General features: G+C 39.7%; 1 protein-coding gene across 2 annotated transcripts in view; it reads left to right on the forward strand.

The window, feature by feature from the left end:
- ubr3 (ubiquitin protein ligase E3 component n-recognin 3) overlaps positions 1-15,502 on the forward strand; it is a 35,619-nt gene that overhangs the window by 5,491 nt on the left and 14,626 nt on the right. Inside the window, exons 9-27 of one of the 2 annotated variants that reach the window (XM_005723458.1) lie at positions 546-725; positions 1,556-1,689; positions 1,803-1,889; positions 1,972-2,037; positions 2,131-2,220; positions 2,426-2,554; positions 2,696-2,748; positions 2,841-2,974; positions 4,276-4,361; positions 4,471-4,612; positions 5,793-5,889; positions 6,764-6,905; positions 7,222-7,326; positions 7,446-7,616; positions 8,218-8,250; positions 9,045-9,490; positions 10,722-10,810; positions 14,575-14,724; positions 15,136-15,269. In XM_005723458.1, the coding sequence (XP_005723515.1) occupies positions 546-725; positions 1,556-1,689; positions 1,803-1,889; positions 1,972-2,037; positions 2,131-2,220; positions 2,426-2,554; positions 2,696-2,748; positions 2,841-2,974; positions 4,276-4,361; positions 4,471-4,612; positions 5,793-5,889; positions 6,764-6,905; positions 7,222-7,326; positions 7,446-7,616; positions 8,218-8,250; positions 9,045-9,490; positions 10,722-10,810; positions 14,575-14,724; positions 15,136-15,269 (2,468 nt within the window). The remainder of the gene's footprint in view (positions 1-545; positions 726-1,555; positions 1,690-1,802; positions 1,890-1,971; positions 2,038-2,130; positions 2,221-2,425; positions 2,555-2,695; positions 2,749-2,840; positions 2,975-4,275; positions 4,362-4,470; positions 4,613-5,792; positions 5,890-6,763; positions 6,906-7,221; positions 7,327-7,445; positions 7,617-8,217; positions 8,251-9,044; positions 9,491-10,721; positions 10,811-14,574; positions 14,725-15,135; positions 15,270-15,502) is intronic. The other variant, XM_013908363.1, reaches the window with a different exon arrangement.

Raw genomic sequence — 15,502 nt, forward strand, 5'->3', positions numbered from 1 at the left:
AAGAACAGCTGCTAATTTTGCCCTATGTTTTTAATCATTCTTGGTGCTTGTATAGCCTGCACAGATGTTTCATTTCATTGCTGGCTCCAAGTAAAATGAGCTTGAATCTTTACCTGTTGGGTGAGTGGATGACGTGGGCACCCAAGTTTGTGGGTGCGATGACGTGAGAACATGGCGAGTTTAAAATCAATACCATAGTTGTTAGACAAGTTTGAATCTCAGTGACCTAGACCTCAAGGTTAAGGTCGGAGGTCAAGTTTTCTGAAAATTTTGCAAATGCGGTAACTTGAGAAGGAAGTCACCTAGGAGTTTGAAATTGATACCATAGGTATCTACTAGGAGGCTGAGCAGTAGCACTGGCGTAGACGCCTTTTTAATGCTGCACTCATCATTGTTGGCAGTGTTATAATAACAGCCAGGTGTTGATTTAAATAACACATTGACCCATGTCTATGTATTTCTTTATGTTTATTTTCTTGTAGATTCCTAAATACGATTTGATTCCAATTGTCAGTGTTTCCTGTCTCGCTGTCTTTCTTTTTTAGATGAAGAGAACAATCGGCATGTTGTGGTGAACTGCAGTGAAGCACTATTGAAGAACAACACCTACTGGCCCCTAGTTAGTGATTTCATTAACATCCTCTCACACCAAAGTGTAGCGAAAAAGTTCCTGGAAGACCACTCATTGTTGATGCTGTGGATGAGCTTTGTGTCGTTTTTCCAAGGTAAGTCCTATTACTTTCTTACACTTACTTACACTTTAAGATCACTGGATTAGATTGAGGCTTGTATTAATTAATTCTTGATTTAAAGAAAAAAGCTTCAAATTTTCCCCTAGCCTCCTTTGTTAAATTAATGCTATGTTATCCCAATGAAATGTACTCAAACAAATGTACATACACCACAAAAGTGATTTTGTTATTATAGTCAGTGTGAGGCTAGTGAGTATTTTCATCTGTGACTCAGAAAGTTAATTTCAGACAATGCTTGTATCCCATCTATTGTTGGTATGGTGGGTTCAGAGATATCAAACCACATGGATATCAGTGTAATAGATCTAGTTTTTGTTATTCAGTCACAGTCAAGTCAAACACAACGCTTGATTTAAAAGCGTGTTCCTGCAGATTTATTTAAACTTCTGGGCTTATTCAGAAGGAGATTTGTTGCCCTCCTTTTAAACAGTTCAAGCAAAAAGCAGAGTTGTGGTGCGATAGATTCTTTATCACTGGATTTGAATTGTGGTTGGTGCTGCTGGCTTTTTACTGCACTCTACCACAATCCTAAAAATAACGCTCACCCTTGTATAGTGGGCCTGAGTATCCTCTTGCTGACGCTATGAGGACAGTGTCACTATTACCCTGTATCCATGCGAGCCACAAACTGACACATTCAATAGAGAGTTTTGTAATTCACATACTTGTTGACATTTTATTATGTTACATATAAATATGAGGGGAAATGTTGAATTTTAAAAACGCAGACTTGTATTTTAAACTTTTTATGTGCATTGAGAAGTTGTGCATAACAGGTTATAACCATTCTGCTGCTGTCATAGGTATGAATCTGAATAAGCGGGAGTTGAATGAACATGTGGAATTTGAGTCTCAGACGTACTATGCAGCATTCGCAGCAGAGCTTGAGGCCTGTGCACAACCAATGTGGGGTCTCTTAACACACTGCAAAGTCAAAGTAAGTCTCACTCACAGGATTAATGGAACATGCGTTATAAGCACCCCAAGCTGCAATCACTTACTACATAATACTATATCAAATTTTTAACATCTGATTTTATGTGTTACCAGGAAACACAAGAATACACTAAAACTGTGGTTCGATACTGTCTGGAGACCTTGCAGATCTGGTTTGATGCCATTGGCTTCATTGACGAGGTATATTAATGGCAAACTGCCGTATTTACAAGTAATCTTTTCCCTCCGCTGTTTCACATAAATGTCTGTGTATCTGTCATAGCCTGCTCCGAATCAAGTGACATTTCACCTGCCACTCCACCGCTACTACGCCATGTTCCTCAGTAAGGTATGCCACCTCATCTTTTAGTGCACAGTCTATTCTCTTTGGTGTCTGTGTTTATGTGTTTTTAAAGTTGATTGTTTGGTTCAAAATCCCCAGGCTGTAAAATGCCAAGGACTGGATCTGGACAGCCTCCTTCCTGACCAAGAGATGTTGATGAAGATCATGGTGCATCCACTCCAGATCCAGGTATAACAGTGGAAGACAATAGATTTGGTTTTACCTGCATGTCTAATGCACATCTGTGTCCATGCACTTATTGTAACAAGTAAAAGTATTTGCAGACTACGTGGCTTCAGGTTAGGAGAAGGTTAAGTGATTCCAGCCTACCACGTCTAACACTGGTCTGCAGAGACTCCTCACTCAATTAACACTTTGTTCTATGTGACTGTAGGCGTGCCTGTCAGAAATCCACAGCAACATGTGGGTGAGGAATGGACTGCAGATTAAGGGACAGGCTATGACTTACGTGCAGTCACACTTCTGCAACTCCATGATTGATCCTGACATCTATCTGCTGCAGGTGAGGACTCCTGCTTCACAGACAATACTTGCTATGAGTGTCACTCGTGTGTGTGTGTGTGTGTGTGTGTGTGTGTATATGCATTTCTTTTGTAATTTCAATTTAGTTTTTAAGTCTGCTTTCTCTCTTTTATTATTGAAGGTTTGTGCATCAAGACTAGACCCTGACTACTTTATCTCAAGTGTTTTTGAGAGGTAAGCTATATTTCTGATAATATTATGCTACATAAAACATTTAACATTTGCAGATGGGTAACATCTGGTTTATAAACTGTCCTCTGATGCAGGTTTAAAGTAGTCGACCTGTTGACCATGGCGTCTCAGCATCAGAATGCCGTGTTGGACTCTGAGCAAGAGAGACCAATGCTAGAAGGAGCGCTTACCTTTCTGGTCATACTAACAAGCCTTCGCATTCATTTGGGTGAGTGGTACAGCAGAGGGCTGTGCAGCATCTTTATCAGAATAACAAACTACCTTACGGTATATAGAGTTACCCTAGAGCTAATAAATAATTTGCTGAGGCTCTGCGAGGTGTTGATAGCTGGTAGGTCGTGTCGCTGTTGGCACGAGTTCATGTAACCATTGTTTCTCTTTGCTGGTACAGTTTTCCTGTATTTGGCACTCATCCCAGGAGTGTTTTTCTTTGCTGTATTACAATAAGAAGTGACTTTTTCACGTAAAACTCTCCAATGAAGTCCTTTACTTGGCTGAAAATGTCATTTGAACTATTTCTAGTATTTGTTCATGGAGATAACCAAGGACTTTGTAAATTATACTCTGACGCAAAAGGTGTCTACATTGACACTCCTCTCTTTGCATATATTGAAATATAACTGTGATACAATTTCTCCCTAGGGAGATAGTGCTTTCAGATGTTCTGCTGACTTATTCATCCATATTACAGAACACTGCATTACAAAACTGCATTATGTTAAAGAGATAGTGGTCACAGTCTGTTTTTAAAAAAAACTCCTCAGTTCATAATTATCTTGCCAAACCTCAAAACTGAGCTCTTACTGGTGTTTAAAGTGGCAATCTTGAAGTTTTTCATAGATCATTTTGAATTTATTGAAAGAATAGACCTGTAAGTTGTTCCTAATTATTCATTTATTTAAGACATAAAATTAAATGTCTGTTTCATTACGGTCTCAGAAAGATGTAACCAACTGGTGATTGAGCCTGTGCTTCAGTGATACACTTGTACTTTTATAAACTTTGTAAGCTCCCAGGAAAAAAAAAATACCAGTATAGTGGCTTTAGGTTAAAAAAGTATTTAGCTCCTGAAACACAAATTGTGAGCATATCTTCTCCAGTGGCATGAAATGTAACATGTTTGTCAGTGAGATTACGATTTACTGCTGCACTCAATCAGAAAAGCATCTACAAATCGTGACAGTGGTCAGTGGCTCTGGGTTTCAGCCGGTCAGTTACCATAGCGAGGTAACCGACTCGCTGTGGTTTGCTGACTCATGATGTGGGCAGCAAACGGCACTGCCTGATTCCTTTATTAAAACAAAAAGTTTCTTTTGTTTCCCCACTCTGTAACTCTGTGGCTTGTAACCACCTCTGGCTTGGTTATTGCCAAGACAGCCAGCACTAAAATTTTTAAGATTACATATTGTCAGCCATTTCTCCTATTTTGTCAAGTTTCTGTACTGGTGAAAGTCAGATCCCCTCACTGTCAGTTTGCCTTCACACTCTTCTTCTCATTTTCACCGACAGGGATGACCGATGATGAGATCCTTCGGGCTGAAATGGTCTCTCAGTTGTGCATGAACGATCGTACGCACAGCGCACTCTTAGACCTTGTATCCTTCAGTCATTAACAAATACTTTCTGAAGAGAAACTGTATTCAGTTATCCACAGTATATATGTATTTATATATGTTTTATTTTTCCTTAAGAGATTTTTCGTAGATTCCTGAAAATCCCAACCCAAAGAGTGGCATTGTACCCGGTAGCTGTAGTTTTGAGGATATGCTCTCTGCTGTAGCCGACTTCAAAGCACCTGTGTTTGAGCCTGGAGGATCCATGCAGCAGGGCATGTACACACCCAAAGGTAGGATATTCTCGTGAAGGAGAAGGCAGGATTTCCTAACAGATCTTAAAAAAAAGTAACAGATGTTTATAAAAGTGTTGTTACAGATTTTACAGAAGTGTCTGGTATGGTAAAGGCAGACGTTACACGCAGTCGTTGATACTGTTATAGAAGTAGTTTAGTTAAAATATGAAACCTAAGAATCTATTTGACGTTTTTCCACCAGCAGCTAAACAAAATTTTCATCAACAGTTGTAGTCACAGTGGGACGGAAATAAACAGCATTGCAAATAACTGGTGTTTAGTTCATGGCTTGTTTGTGGGTTTTAACAATTCTGGGTTCATGTCCTCGCTGAGGGCTTTCTGCTTGGTGATAGCATCATCATCTGAGCAGCATCAAGATATGTCTGCTGCCCTCAACTGGCCAACAGTAACATTAGCTTTAAGAATGCGTGTAATATTTTAATATATTTTTGGAGGCTTTTTTAGCTGTTATTTGATAGGATCGCCAAGATAACACAGGAAAGCTGGGAGAAAGACCAGGGGGAAGAGACACAGGCGTCAGGACAGAGTCAAACCTGGGTCTATGCTTTAGACTTGCAGCTTATGGGTTGCCTGCTCAACCCAGTGAGCTAAATCAGTACCCAAAAAGACTGTAATATTTAAGAGCTTTTTAAGACTAGATCTAATGAGCTGGTCACTGAGCTTTGAGTAGAAATTATGATAAAATATATATTTTTATCATATTTTTAAATATTGTCTTATTTTTGTTTTATGGCCTAGAACTTACAGCAAATAGTTTTTCAAACCAACAGCAGTCACTTTAATCACAAAGCTGATATCTGATTTCTAGGGAGTTTACTTTGTTCTCCAGCAAGAAGCATATGAGGTAATATACACACATTATGGGTGGTGCATTCTTGTGAAATAACTAATTGTCTTATCCAGTTCACGGAAAGAATAAATGTTGTCACTTAAAAACGAACATATGTTAAATCTATTCTATTGCTTTTTAGACCGCTCCCTGTTATAGTTAAGAATGGGGCTCAATCTTTTGCACTAGATCTATGTCCTCAGGGCACCACTTGGGGGCAGACTTACACCACTTATGATGGTGAAAGGTGAAAAACAGGGAAACCATGAAACAGTGTCACTTTGTACCTGAGATTGCAAAGCATTTCTCTTCCTTTTTTTTCACTAGCTGAAGTGTGGGAGAAAGAGTTTGACCCCATCATGGTCGTTCTCAGAACAGTCTATCGCCGTGATGTCCAGTCCGCAATGGACAGATATGCAGCATTGTAAGTTTGATTTTCCCCACACATTTCTGTTTTCTGTCACCTTCTAAACTCTGTATAAATGTTTCCTTTGCTCCGCAGTAGTTTTGTTGCTGTTTTCATGTTCAGTCATGACAAAAATCAGGTCGTCACTCTTTCTGCTGGTGAAGGGACATGATTACAAAGGTCAGCTCTGCTAGGTGTTGAAGTGATTCCAATTAGATTGGTGTCGAGAGAGCTCAATATTTCAGGCTAAATTGTAATGCAGTTGTGAAAGTCTTTCTTTTTTTGATTGTCCTGAAGACGTCTCCAAGGATAAACATGTCAGCGGAGGTGAAGGAGATACTTTGGGGGTTAATTTTCTTTCTGGCTTCTGAAAATACTCATTAAACTAAAAGTGGCTCGCTCTGTTTCTGTGTTTGAAATGGCAATTGGTTAGAGCCTTTGTAATTCATGGATGGATCACTCATCCGCCTCTTTCACGTACATGCTTTCAGTTTTCTCTTCAGTTTTTGTGTCCAGTACAGATGAAACTAGAGCATATTTCTCTCTCAGACATATTGAAGCTGCCTGTGCCACCTTCAGAGTCTGATACCAGCCTCATGTTGCTCATTCACACTGTTTGAATATGATGGATGACATGTCAGGCTCGCCCTGGCTCGTGTGATAATAATCCCATCATCACTAATAGAGTGCTGCCCCTCGGCTCTTCTGTTGTGTAGACTGAAATCTTTTGTGATTTATTCTGAACAGCATTCGGTGTCACTTCCCCAAACTCTTATTTCTCTCAACCTAACTCTGACTTCTCTCATTATTACTTGTATGTAATGAGTATAAAAATTGATTTTGCTTTTTTGATTTGTTTTCTCGCCTCCTTTTTGATGATGATGTCCACTAGTTTGAAACAGTTTGGCATTCACACTGGCAACCCCTGGCCACCATACAAGGAGAGGACTCCTCTGCACCCATGTTACAAAGGTCTAATAAGGCTGTTGCACTGCAAGACGCTGCACATTGTGATATTCACTCTACTTTACAAGGTGAGTCTTTCACCCACTACCAGTGCCATATAAAACAGCCATATCCATCGTCTCTCTTTGCAGTTTGTAGTATGACTTGGTTTGCAACTGGTGCTGAAAATTGGCGCATCACCAAATAATCATCTTCATAGTATCGATCAGGCAAGATGTATTTAAGAATACAAATTCATTGACAGATGGTCAGTTGAAGGCTTGGTATCAGTAATGAGAGGCTGATCTATATAAGCACAATAACTTAAAAAAAGCAAACACATTGACAGCTAAACCTTGTATTATTTGTTCTCTGGGGTAAGCTAATGGTTTGATCATGTTCTAGATCTGGATGGATCATCAGAACATGTCTGAACACGTGCTGTGCATGGTGCTGTACCTGATTGAACTGGGTTTGGACAACCAGATTCAAGACAACAAGGAGGATGAGGTAAGATAATTTGCTTGGTTTAACTTGTAACCACTTTCCTCACTGTCTAGGCCCCTAGTGCCAACCAGTTTCTCACTGAGTCATTGTCGTCGTCGTCTTCTTCCTTTTTTTTTGTTTAGGAGCCTTGCATTGAGGAGCACTGTCACGACAGCTGGTTCCCAGGCACCAATCTCCTCTCCAATCTGCACCATGTCATCAACTTTGTCAGGGTGCGGGTTCCTGAGACCGCTCCAGAGGTAAAGAGAGAGGCACCTCCCAGCACCAGCACCGAAGCTTCTTCTTATGGCCAGGTAAAAGGAAACTCGGTGACAGGCCGTGCTTGTTTGCATTAACTTTAAATTAATTTGAGTTACATTCCTATTTCCATCCTCTGTGCTAAGCTAACTGCCAGCTTGCATCATAACTATGGAAAAGGAATGAGAAAGCAGGATTTTTTTCTAAAAACATTACTGCTTTTAAAATGTGTTTAACAAATAAATAAAATTACCCATCAGATGCTGTATTCAGAATATATCTTACCGCACCACTAGGGGTGATCCTACATGGAACTAAATGCTCTGAATAAAGAGTTTGTTGTCAAGATAAAATCAAAAAAGTAGCTGAGAGTCACTTAAAGAAGGTCTCTCTCTTGTTGATGGGGTTTTGGATGGTCTGGATAGTTTTGGCTTGTTGCCACTATATAGATTTATTCTCTAAAAACTTTGTCTTCTTAAATGGGAATCACAGCAGATTTTGACTGATTGTAGGCCTTAGTGATCTATTAGTCTGGAAGTGAGGGTGTAACTCTTCTTTTAGCTCTGTCCTGTCAAACATGTGGTTTATTTATCATCTTGCATTACTGGTTGCTTCATGCACCACTTTCATATCATGATTACTTTACTCGTTCCACAGAACTCCAGGCGTCTTTCAGGAAATTGGAGAGAGGTAGCTGTTTGTACTCATTTCTATGAAAAGACTAATGCTCGAATGAAACAATCAGCTGCATTAGCCTTTGTTTTATCTCTACTTTGAAAGACTTCTCTTGTATGTGTTTCTTTGATGCATTTCAAAGGAGGTCTGTCTTGTTGTGTTATGGTGCGTGTATGTGTGTGTAATGCTGTGCTTCAGCAGTTCCCCTCCCTCTTGACTGCTGAAACTAATTACGTGTGTAATGCAGGTTTGGGGTAAACGCTTTTTAACCGCATGTCAGAATGATTGATGTTCCCTTGACTGGGCTGTATGATGTATGTTTATTTAACAGTGCAGCTCAGGTGCTTTTTTTTTATGTCAGGTCAGGTCAGGGCAATCCTTCAGATGGCTTGTATTTGAATTTTCGTTAGCGCTGGGACAACCAGACTCCTATCAGCTGCAGTGTTCATAAAATGTCAGCTGAAATAATGAACATTTTATTTGACTTTTACGTGCACGTTCCCGTCTGAATATGGTAATGACACCGACCTACAATCCATCAAAGTCGACCAGACTATTAGTTATATTAATAATTGGAAATGGTCTAGGTGCTCCATAAAAAATTGTGAAATTTGAAGAGCTGTGTCATGTTTCTCTTTATTGTGAGCTTCACGTGTGATATGTAATATTTATTCATGTGTGTTCTTCTAGATTCCTGTACTTTTATTGATAAATAATGGATTATGGTTCTTGATCTAATGGTGTCTCACTATATTGGCCAAATATTTCATCTTTTTGTAAAGAAATGTTTGTCTTCAATGCTTTCTTAGAACCTTCGCGAAGCTCAGGTGTTCAGTCTCGTGGCAGAACGTAGGAGGAAATTCCAAGAGATAATCAACCGCAGCACCACCGAAGCCACGCAGGCTGTCAGGCCCAAGAGCTCCTCGACACGCTGGGTTCCGCCAGGCACGCCCCCGCAGCTGGTCACAGAGATCCTGGAGATCCGTGAAAGCATGCTGTCCCTCCTCATCAAGCTCCACCAAAAGATGTCGTCTAAGCAGAACTCTCTTTCGGCATCTTGGCTAGAGGACATCGAGTCGAACCGCCTCGCTCACGGAGACGGCATAACAGCCATTGAACGTATCCTCACCAAGGCAGCCGCGCGCAGCTGCCAAATCAAGCGTAGCATCCAGGACATTTGTGGAAAGGTGTGTCCACCAGTACCACCAAAGAAGAACAGTCCCACTGACAAGAAAGCCATGGACAAAGAAGAAAGGTAATTATAACTTCAGATTTTCATTTACACACCTCCGTGCTACATCATTAACTTTATTCTTAATTTCTGTTGAGTAGTATTTTGTTATGTTTTTATGATATTGCATTCAATAATTGATCTTTATCGAACCTTTTGAAGTCATGGTATTGTTATCATTTATAAGACATGTGAGTGTAAATAAAGAGATCTTTACTATTTAATCAAATTATCTTGACTAGAGGTCCAGATGTGCAAGATGCAGATACACTTTAATGTGTGCTTTAATGTAATGATTTCATATGTTCTTATTCGATATAAATCCACATAAATAGTGGCTCTATTGCTGCTGGCTTTGTACATCTTGTACTTGAATGGAAATGCACTCCATTGACTGTGTGAAAAGTTAAAATGTGCAGGATTTGCCTTTTCACCACACATTCACCCACTAGTCCTCTCCTTCCCCTACTTTAATGATGATGGAACGGCTTATAGCGATTTGATAACAGTCTGCTTCTGGGGTTGGTTGGCTTCACCCCACAGCTAAAATTAAAGTTACAGCCTCTTCTGTTCCCATGAACTAGATCAGTGTCCGTCACACAGCAATATAGGCGGTGGCAGTGAGAACTAAGAAGGCCATTCTTCAGTCTGGTTGTCGGTACCCCTTAAGCCATCAGTGAAACTATTGAGCTGTGACACTCCTGTCAGCATTTGTTTATGTCCTCTTATTAGGGACTTAATTTACAGTCAGCTCTCGCCTTTGTATGCACTGGTGAGAACTAAACCCACCAGATTAGCTTAATAATCAGCTTTTCCAAATTTTAAAACGCAGCCTTGTTGAAATCAGAAACATCCTGTGTGTGTGAAAATAGCCCCTGTTACATGCACATGCTATGGGTGATCAAGCAAGCTCTGCACAATAGGCATGCTTTTCCCCAGAATACTGAGGGATCACTTATTCGAAGGGGAACGCTAATAATAAATCCTCTTAAAAGGAAGAAAAAAATCACCATATTATGCAACACTTTCCATCAGAAATTGCTGTTTCTGTAAATGAGGGACAATCATTTATCACAGGACTGATCGTATCTCCCTCAAAACAATCTGATCGGGGGAATTAAAGCAAATTCTTTCAGTAGTTGATTAGATTATATGGAAATATAGACACATGGCATTTATTTGGTTATGATCTCAGTGACCTATCAAACAAACTACTTCATATCTACCAAAACATGTCTGTTTTTCTTTCTTTCAGGCGTCAAAGGGCTAGAGAGAGACAGCAGAAACTGCTTGCTGAATTTGCCTCCAGGCAGAAGAGTTTCATGGAAACAGCCATGGATGTCGGTAAGAAAAGGCTGACTGATCTTCTTTTTTGCCAGCTTGTTATGTATATTTCAGAGTTTCTGAGCTTAAAAATCTTAAATATGATATGTAGCTAAAGTCTGTTTGCAGAAAAGCAGCAGCAGTAGCGCCAGCTTCATGATCATTGCTCGCAGGCGTTTGACAGTTATGAAATGAAAACTGCAAAAAAACAATGCAAACATGTGCAATATCATATCACAGTATCACAGTCATATATTTCTCACCACATGGTGGCATAACCCAATCACAGCTGTTCCCTGCAGCTTGAAGTTTTATGAGTTATTCTGGACAAGTAACACCAAGTTAAATGGCAGATATACAATTATATGCAAAGGGTGATGTGTTTCTGCATCGCAAAATAGCACAATTACTTAGTCACCTAAAAACACACCACAAACTACAGTGTAAATAATACTGTACTATTAATTGGTTCTAAATTAATAATCAATAGAATTGATGAATTAGATATTAAGGATCTAAGTTAGTCAATCTAGAATTAAAAGCAGTAAAGACAGAATAAATCCATAGATAAGCTGTAGCAAGTTTTCCACGGCGCTTGGATCAACCTTCATCTCCAAGTTCTTAAACTGTGAAAAATGTGAAGTATTGATTAGTATTTGCTGCTGTACTTTGTCAGAAGTTATTAGTAAATAAGAAAACGATTCATTGCTTTTTTTTTTTTTTTAAACGTCCTTATTTTACCCTTAATGTCTTATATTTTTGTGCAGTACTGCAGGAGGGAAAGACCTTTTAAAAATCATAAAACACATATTACCACTTTCTGTTTCAAGGACATTTTGCCAGTGTAGCCCTTGAAGCGCTGTTAGCTAAAATAAACTCATCATTGCTGTATGTTTTTCACTGGGGCAAGGTGACAGTGGGCTGAGCCCATGCGTACGGTCTCTGCAGGCCTTTCAGGAGAAATTGCGAGTAGGGTGATCCTGTGGGAGTGTGGGTGGCTGCTGGCTGTGAGGGCACATAAGATCAAAGCACTAATGGTAGACTGGACTCCCAGGGCCCCCCTCTGACACAGCATGGTTAGCAAATGAATAATGGCCGGTGTGTTCAGAAGGACTGTTCTGATGTCTTTCTAAGCACTCGCTGCAGAGCCAGAACACCAGCTGCAGTCTCAGTGCTGGATTTTCACAACATAACATGAGTATTTCCATTATGTTGGTGACAATATCGGCACAAAGAAAAATTATTATTATTATGATTATTGTTTATTCAGTCTCCGCCTTACTCTGTTAAACAGATCCGTCTGTGAAATGCTGTATCTGTACCAGAAATACTCTGGATCATTCAGAGTCAACTTACTGCTGTTTTTTTGGGAAAAAGATCTTGCAGCTGAAATTTTAAATGTTACGTTTTAATTCACCACACATCAAATTCCTGTTTCCTCTTCTCTATTGCTGGAAGCAGAAGTATCAAAGATGGCATCTTTAATTAAGCCAAATGGATGCAATTCTACGTAGATGTTATTAAGATAGTTTGTTAACTAGGATCTTTTTTAGTAATATGTTGCAGTAGGACGGCAGCACAGTGATGGGGCGGTTAGCACCATTGCCTCACAGCAAGATGGTCATGGGGTTTTAAGTGTCTGGTTCTCTCCATGTTGTCCTGCTTCCTCTCCCAGTTCAAAGACATACCTGGCATGAAGTTAATTGGAGGATATGAGTTGGCCATAGTTTTGAATCTGATGGTTGCTTATGAGTTGGCCCGGTGATAGACTGGCGACCTATCCGAGGTGTACCCTGCCTCTCGCCCTATGCCAGCTGGGGTAGACTCCTGCCCCCCCTTCCGCAACCCTAAATTGGATAAGGACAGGAAATGGATGGATGGATGGATGTTGCAGTGGTTTAGCTGTCATGGTTTTTGATTTGGGGTCTTTTTTATAGTTTGAGTCTAACCTTTTCTAAGAACTAGGCGCCAACCTTAACATGCAATATTTTTAGGAGGGTGCCACAAATTCATGCTGTTGCTGGTGTGCTAGCTGTCTTGCTTTTTGTGTGTGTCTGTGTGTACACATGCACGTACGTTTATGGCTCTATGTACTCAGATGGCCTGAGGGTACAACTGTAGCACTGACATCTAATGCAAACAACTTTCATTTCCTCAGGAACACGGTGACCTCTCCATGTTTTCCCAAAAAGCAATAAATCAATTTGTAACACAGCTCGACATTTCCGCGATGTTTATTGCTCAAATTGAACACAGTTTTTAACATTTAAAATGAATTTCACATCAGTAAGTAATTTCTAGCACTGTGCCAGACTGACATGTGAGGAGTAGTAGAAAACAAATCCCATTTTAGTTCCCAGTATTTTTAAAACCCCACTGTGTATGCAGGAAGGGCACTGGGGGACATGCTTTTATTGAAATCAGTACAGATGTTTCCATTACAAGTAACATCAGAATGAGAGTGAGATCATGCGTTTCACTTTTTGCTTTCCTTCCAGCACTCACAAACTAGCATGCCATCCCAGTGTCATCTGATAATACTCCAGAAAGCTTCTTTGTATGTCAGACCTTTTTGTCTTTGAGTGTCAAATAAATGTTCAATGAGACTGAGGTGGGAGATTGTGAAGGATAGTCTGTGATAGTCAGCAGCACTTCTCGGTCTTCTTTGGTTTTCAAGTAGTTTTTGTGAAGCCTTTATGTGTTTGAGTTCATTATCCTGCTGTAGTGTGAACCCTTTTCCACAGAGATGAAAACCAGAAGGTATGTCAGGCCTCTTAAAAAATCAAGAGGTACTTCTCCTCTGGAGGGTGTAGTCAAATTGTCCAGGCCACTCAAAGCATTTGGCCTTGTTTTCCCTTACAAAATGAGGTTTAGAGACACTACTAGATAGTGGTACTACTTTATCTTGTGAAGTTTGCCCTGATAGATCACGCTTTGGATCTGTGGAAGGGATACAACCAACTGACCCTTGACAAAGGCACTGACATGGTCAAACATGTCTTCTTTTTTTAAATTATTTAAAACCAGCATACTTTTTTTCGTTTATATTTTTTTTACTGTGATAGTTTATTTGGATAGGAATAAAGTTTTTACACTTCAGCCATAAAAGGCTGATGGAGTATTGTCGTCGCTCCGATGGACAAGTGGACGGCGTGGACACCTAAGTTTGTGTATGTGATAGCTCGAGAAGGAGGCAACATAGTTCAAATCTCAGTGAGCAGGCCTCAAGGTCAGAGTAAGTTTTCTGAAAATCTTGTGAATATGGTTGAGAACAAGATGACATAGGATTTTGAAATCAGTACAATAGGTATATCTACTAGGAGGCTGAGGGGTAGCATCAATGGTTACCAGTATTTTTAAATGTGGTTTGATATTTTTTTTGGAGCCCAGTGTACAAATTTTATCACCCTGTTTCCTTTCTGAGCTCTTGTTGTTTTACATTCCAGTAGTAGGAAGTGAAATGAAATGTTTTACTCTACTGGAAGAGTAGTGTTGCTTAATAGAGTTTTCTTTCTACCTGAGTGGCTTGCGGTGACCTCGCTTTATTAAACTATTAAACTGTTGATTTGATTTCTGGTCTATGCAAAGAGAAACCTTTCAGGAATACCTTACCTCCAAGTGTTTTTTTATATTCTGAATGTTCCCAGAATTTCATTTTATAGCTTTTAGTCATTGTTCGTTTCAATTTGTGTATTTATATATATTTTTTAATCAATATACTTTTTTCAACACTGTTACATAAAATTTTGCATGAAATGTTTGTCTTTTTGTCTTTATTGTGGCAGAATCCCCTGACACTGAAGCAGCCATGGACTTAGGAGCATCTGAAGTGATGGAGTCCGAGATCCTTTATGACTGCGTCATCTGTGGCCAGAGTGGACCTTCCACTGAGGACCGACCCACTGGCCTAGTAGTTCTCCTCCAAGCCTCTTCAGGTAATTCATTTGCCAGCAATTTCATCTTCCAACATGAAGCTTCTGACCTTAAAACAAAATTTGCTGTCAGTGACCATCAGTGGATCACCTATATCATTACTGTCTTCAGTGACTGGACACCATCAAACTTTAAGTTGAAAAAAAAAATCTGTATTTCTGCTTAATTTTAATATATTTTTAGAAATCTAAGTCTTAAGTGTAAAAGTCTAAATAATAATTTATTGGTTTGAAAAATAATTGACAAATTATTGTGAATAATCCTAGTTAGCAGCCTGGATAATGTCTGCCCACTGCCACAGAGTGCAACTTTTCTCACTGGAACATCTCATCCCACATGCCATGTCTTATTCATGAAATGTTCATCATATTAACTTAAAATCATTGGGGCTGACGGTTGTTTCTGTGTTGCAGTGCTCGGGCACCGCTGCAAAAGCACGGAGCCTAAAAATCTGCCGACGAGCGACGAGGAACACGTTTACCCAGCAGACACGTGCGGCGCGGCTAATGATGTCAGGCTCACACTCATGCAACAGTTCTTCAAAGATGTACGTGATTCACAGAAAATACTGATGCCTATACACAAAAGATTAAAAAAGTCACAGATCACTATTGTCGATATGGATTTATCTTGAATCTTAAAATAGCCTCTTACTGAGATCTATTTTAAATGTATGTCACTAAAGAGAGAATCTACACCTGTTCTTAGGTGTTGAAGCTGTAAGCTTAAATTTGTCTAAAATGTTATTTATAGGCCTCTGTGACATTATGTGTGTTATTC

The sequence above is a fragment of the Pundamilia nyererei genome, unplaced genomic scaffold, assembly GCF_000239375.1.
Source record: "Pundamilia nyererei isolate P.nyererei 1_Seehausen unplaced genomic scaffold, PunNye1.0 scaffold00009, whole genome shotgun sequence".
Classification (NCBI taxonomy): domain Eukaryota; kingdom Metazoa; phylum Chordata; class Actinopteri; order Cichliformes; family Cichlidae; genus Pundamilia; species Pundamilia nyererei.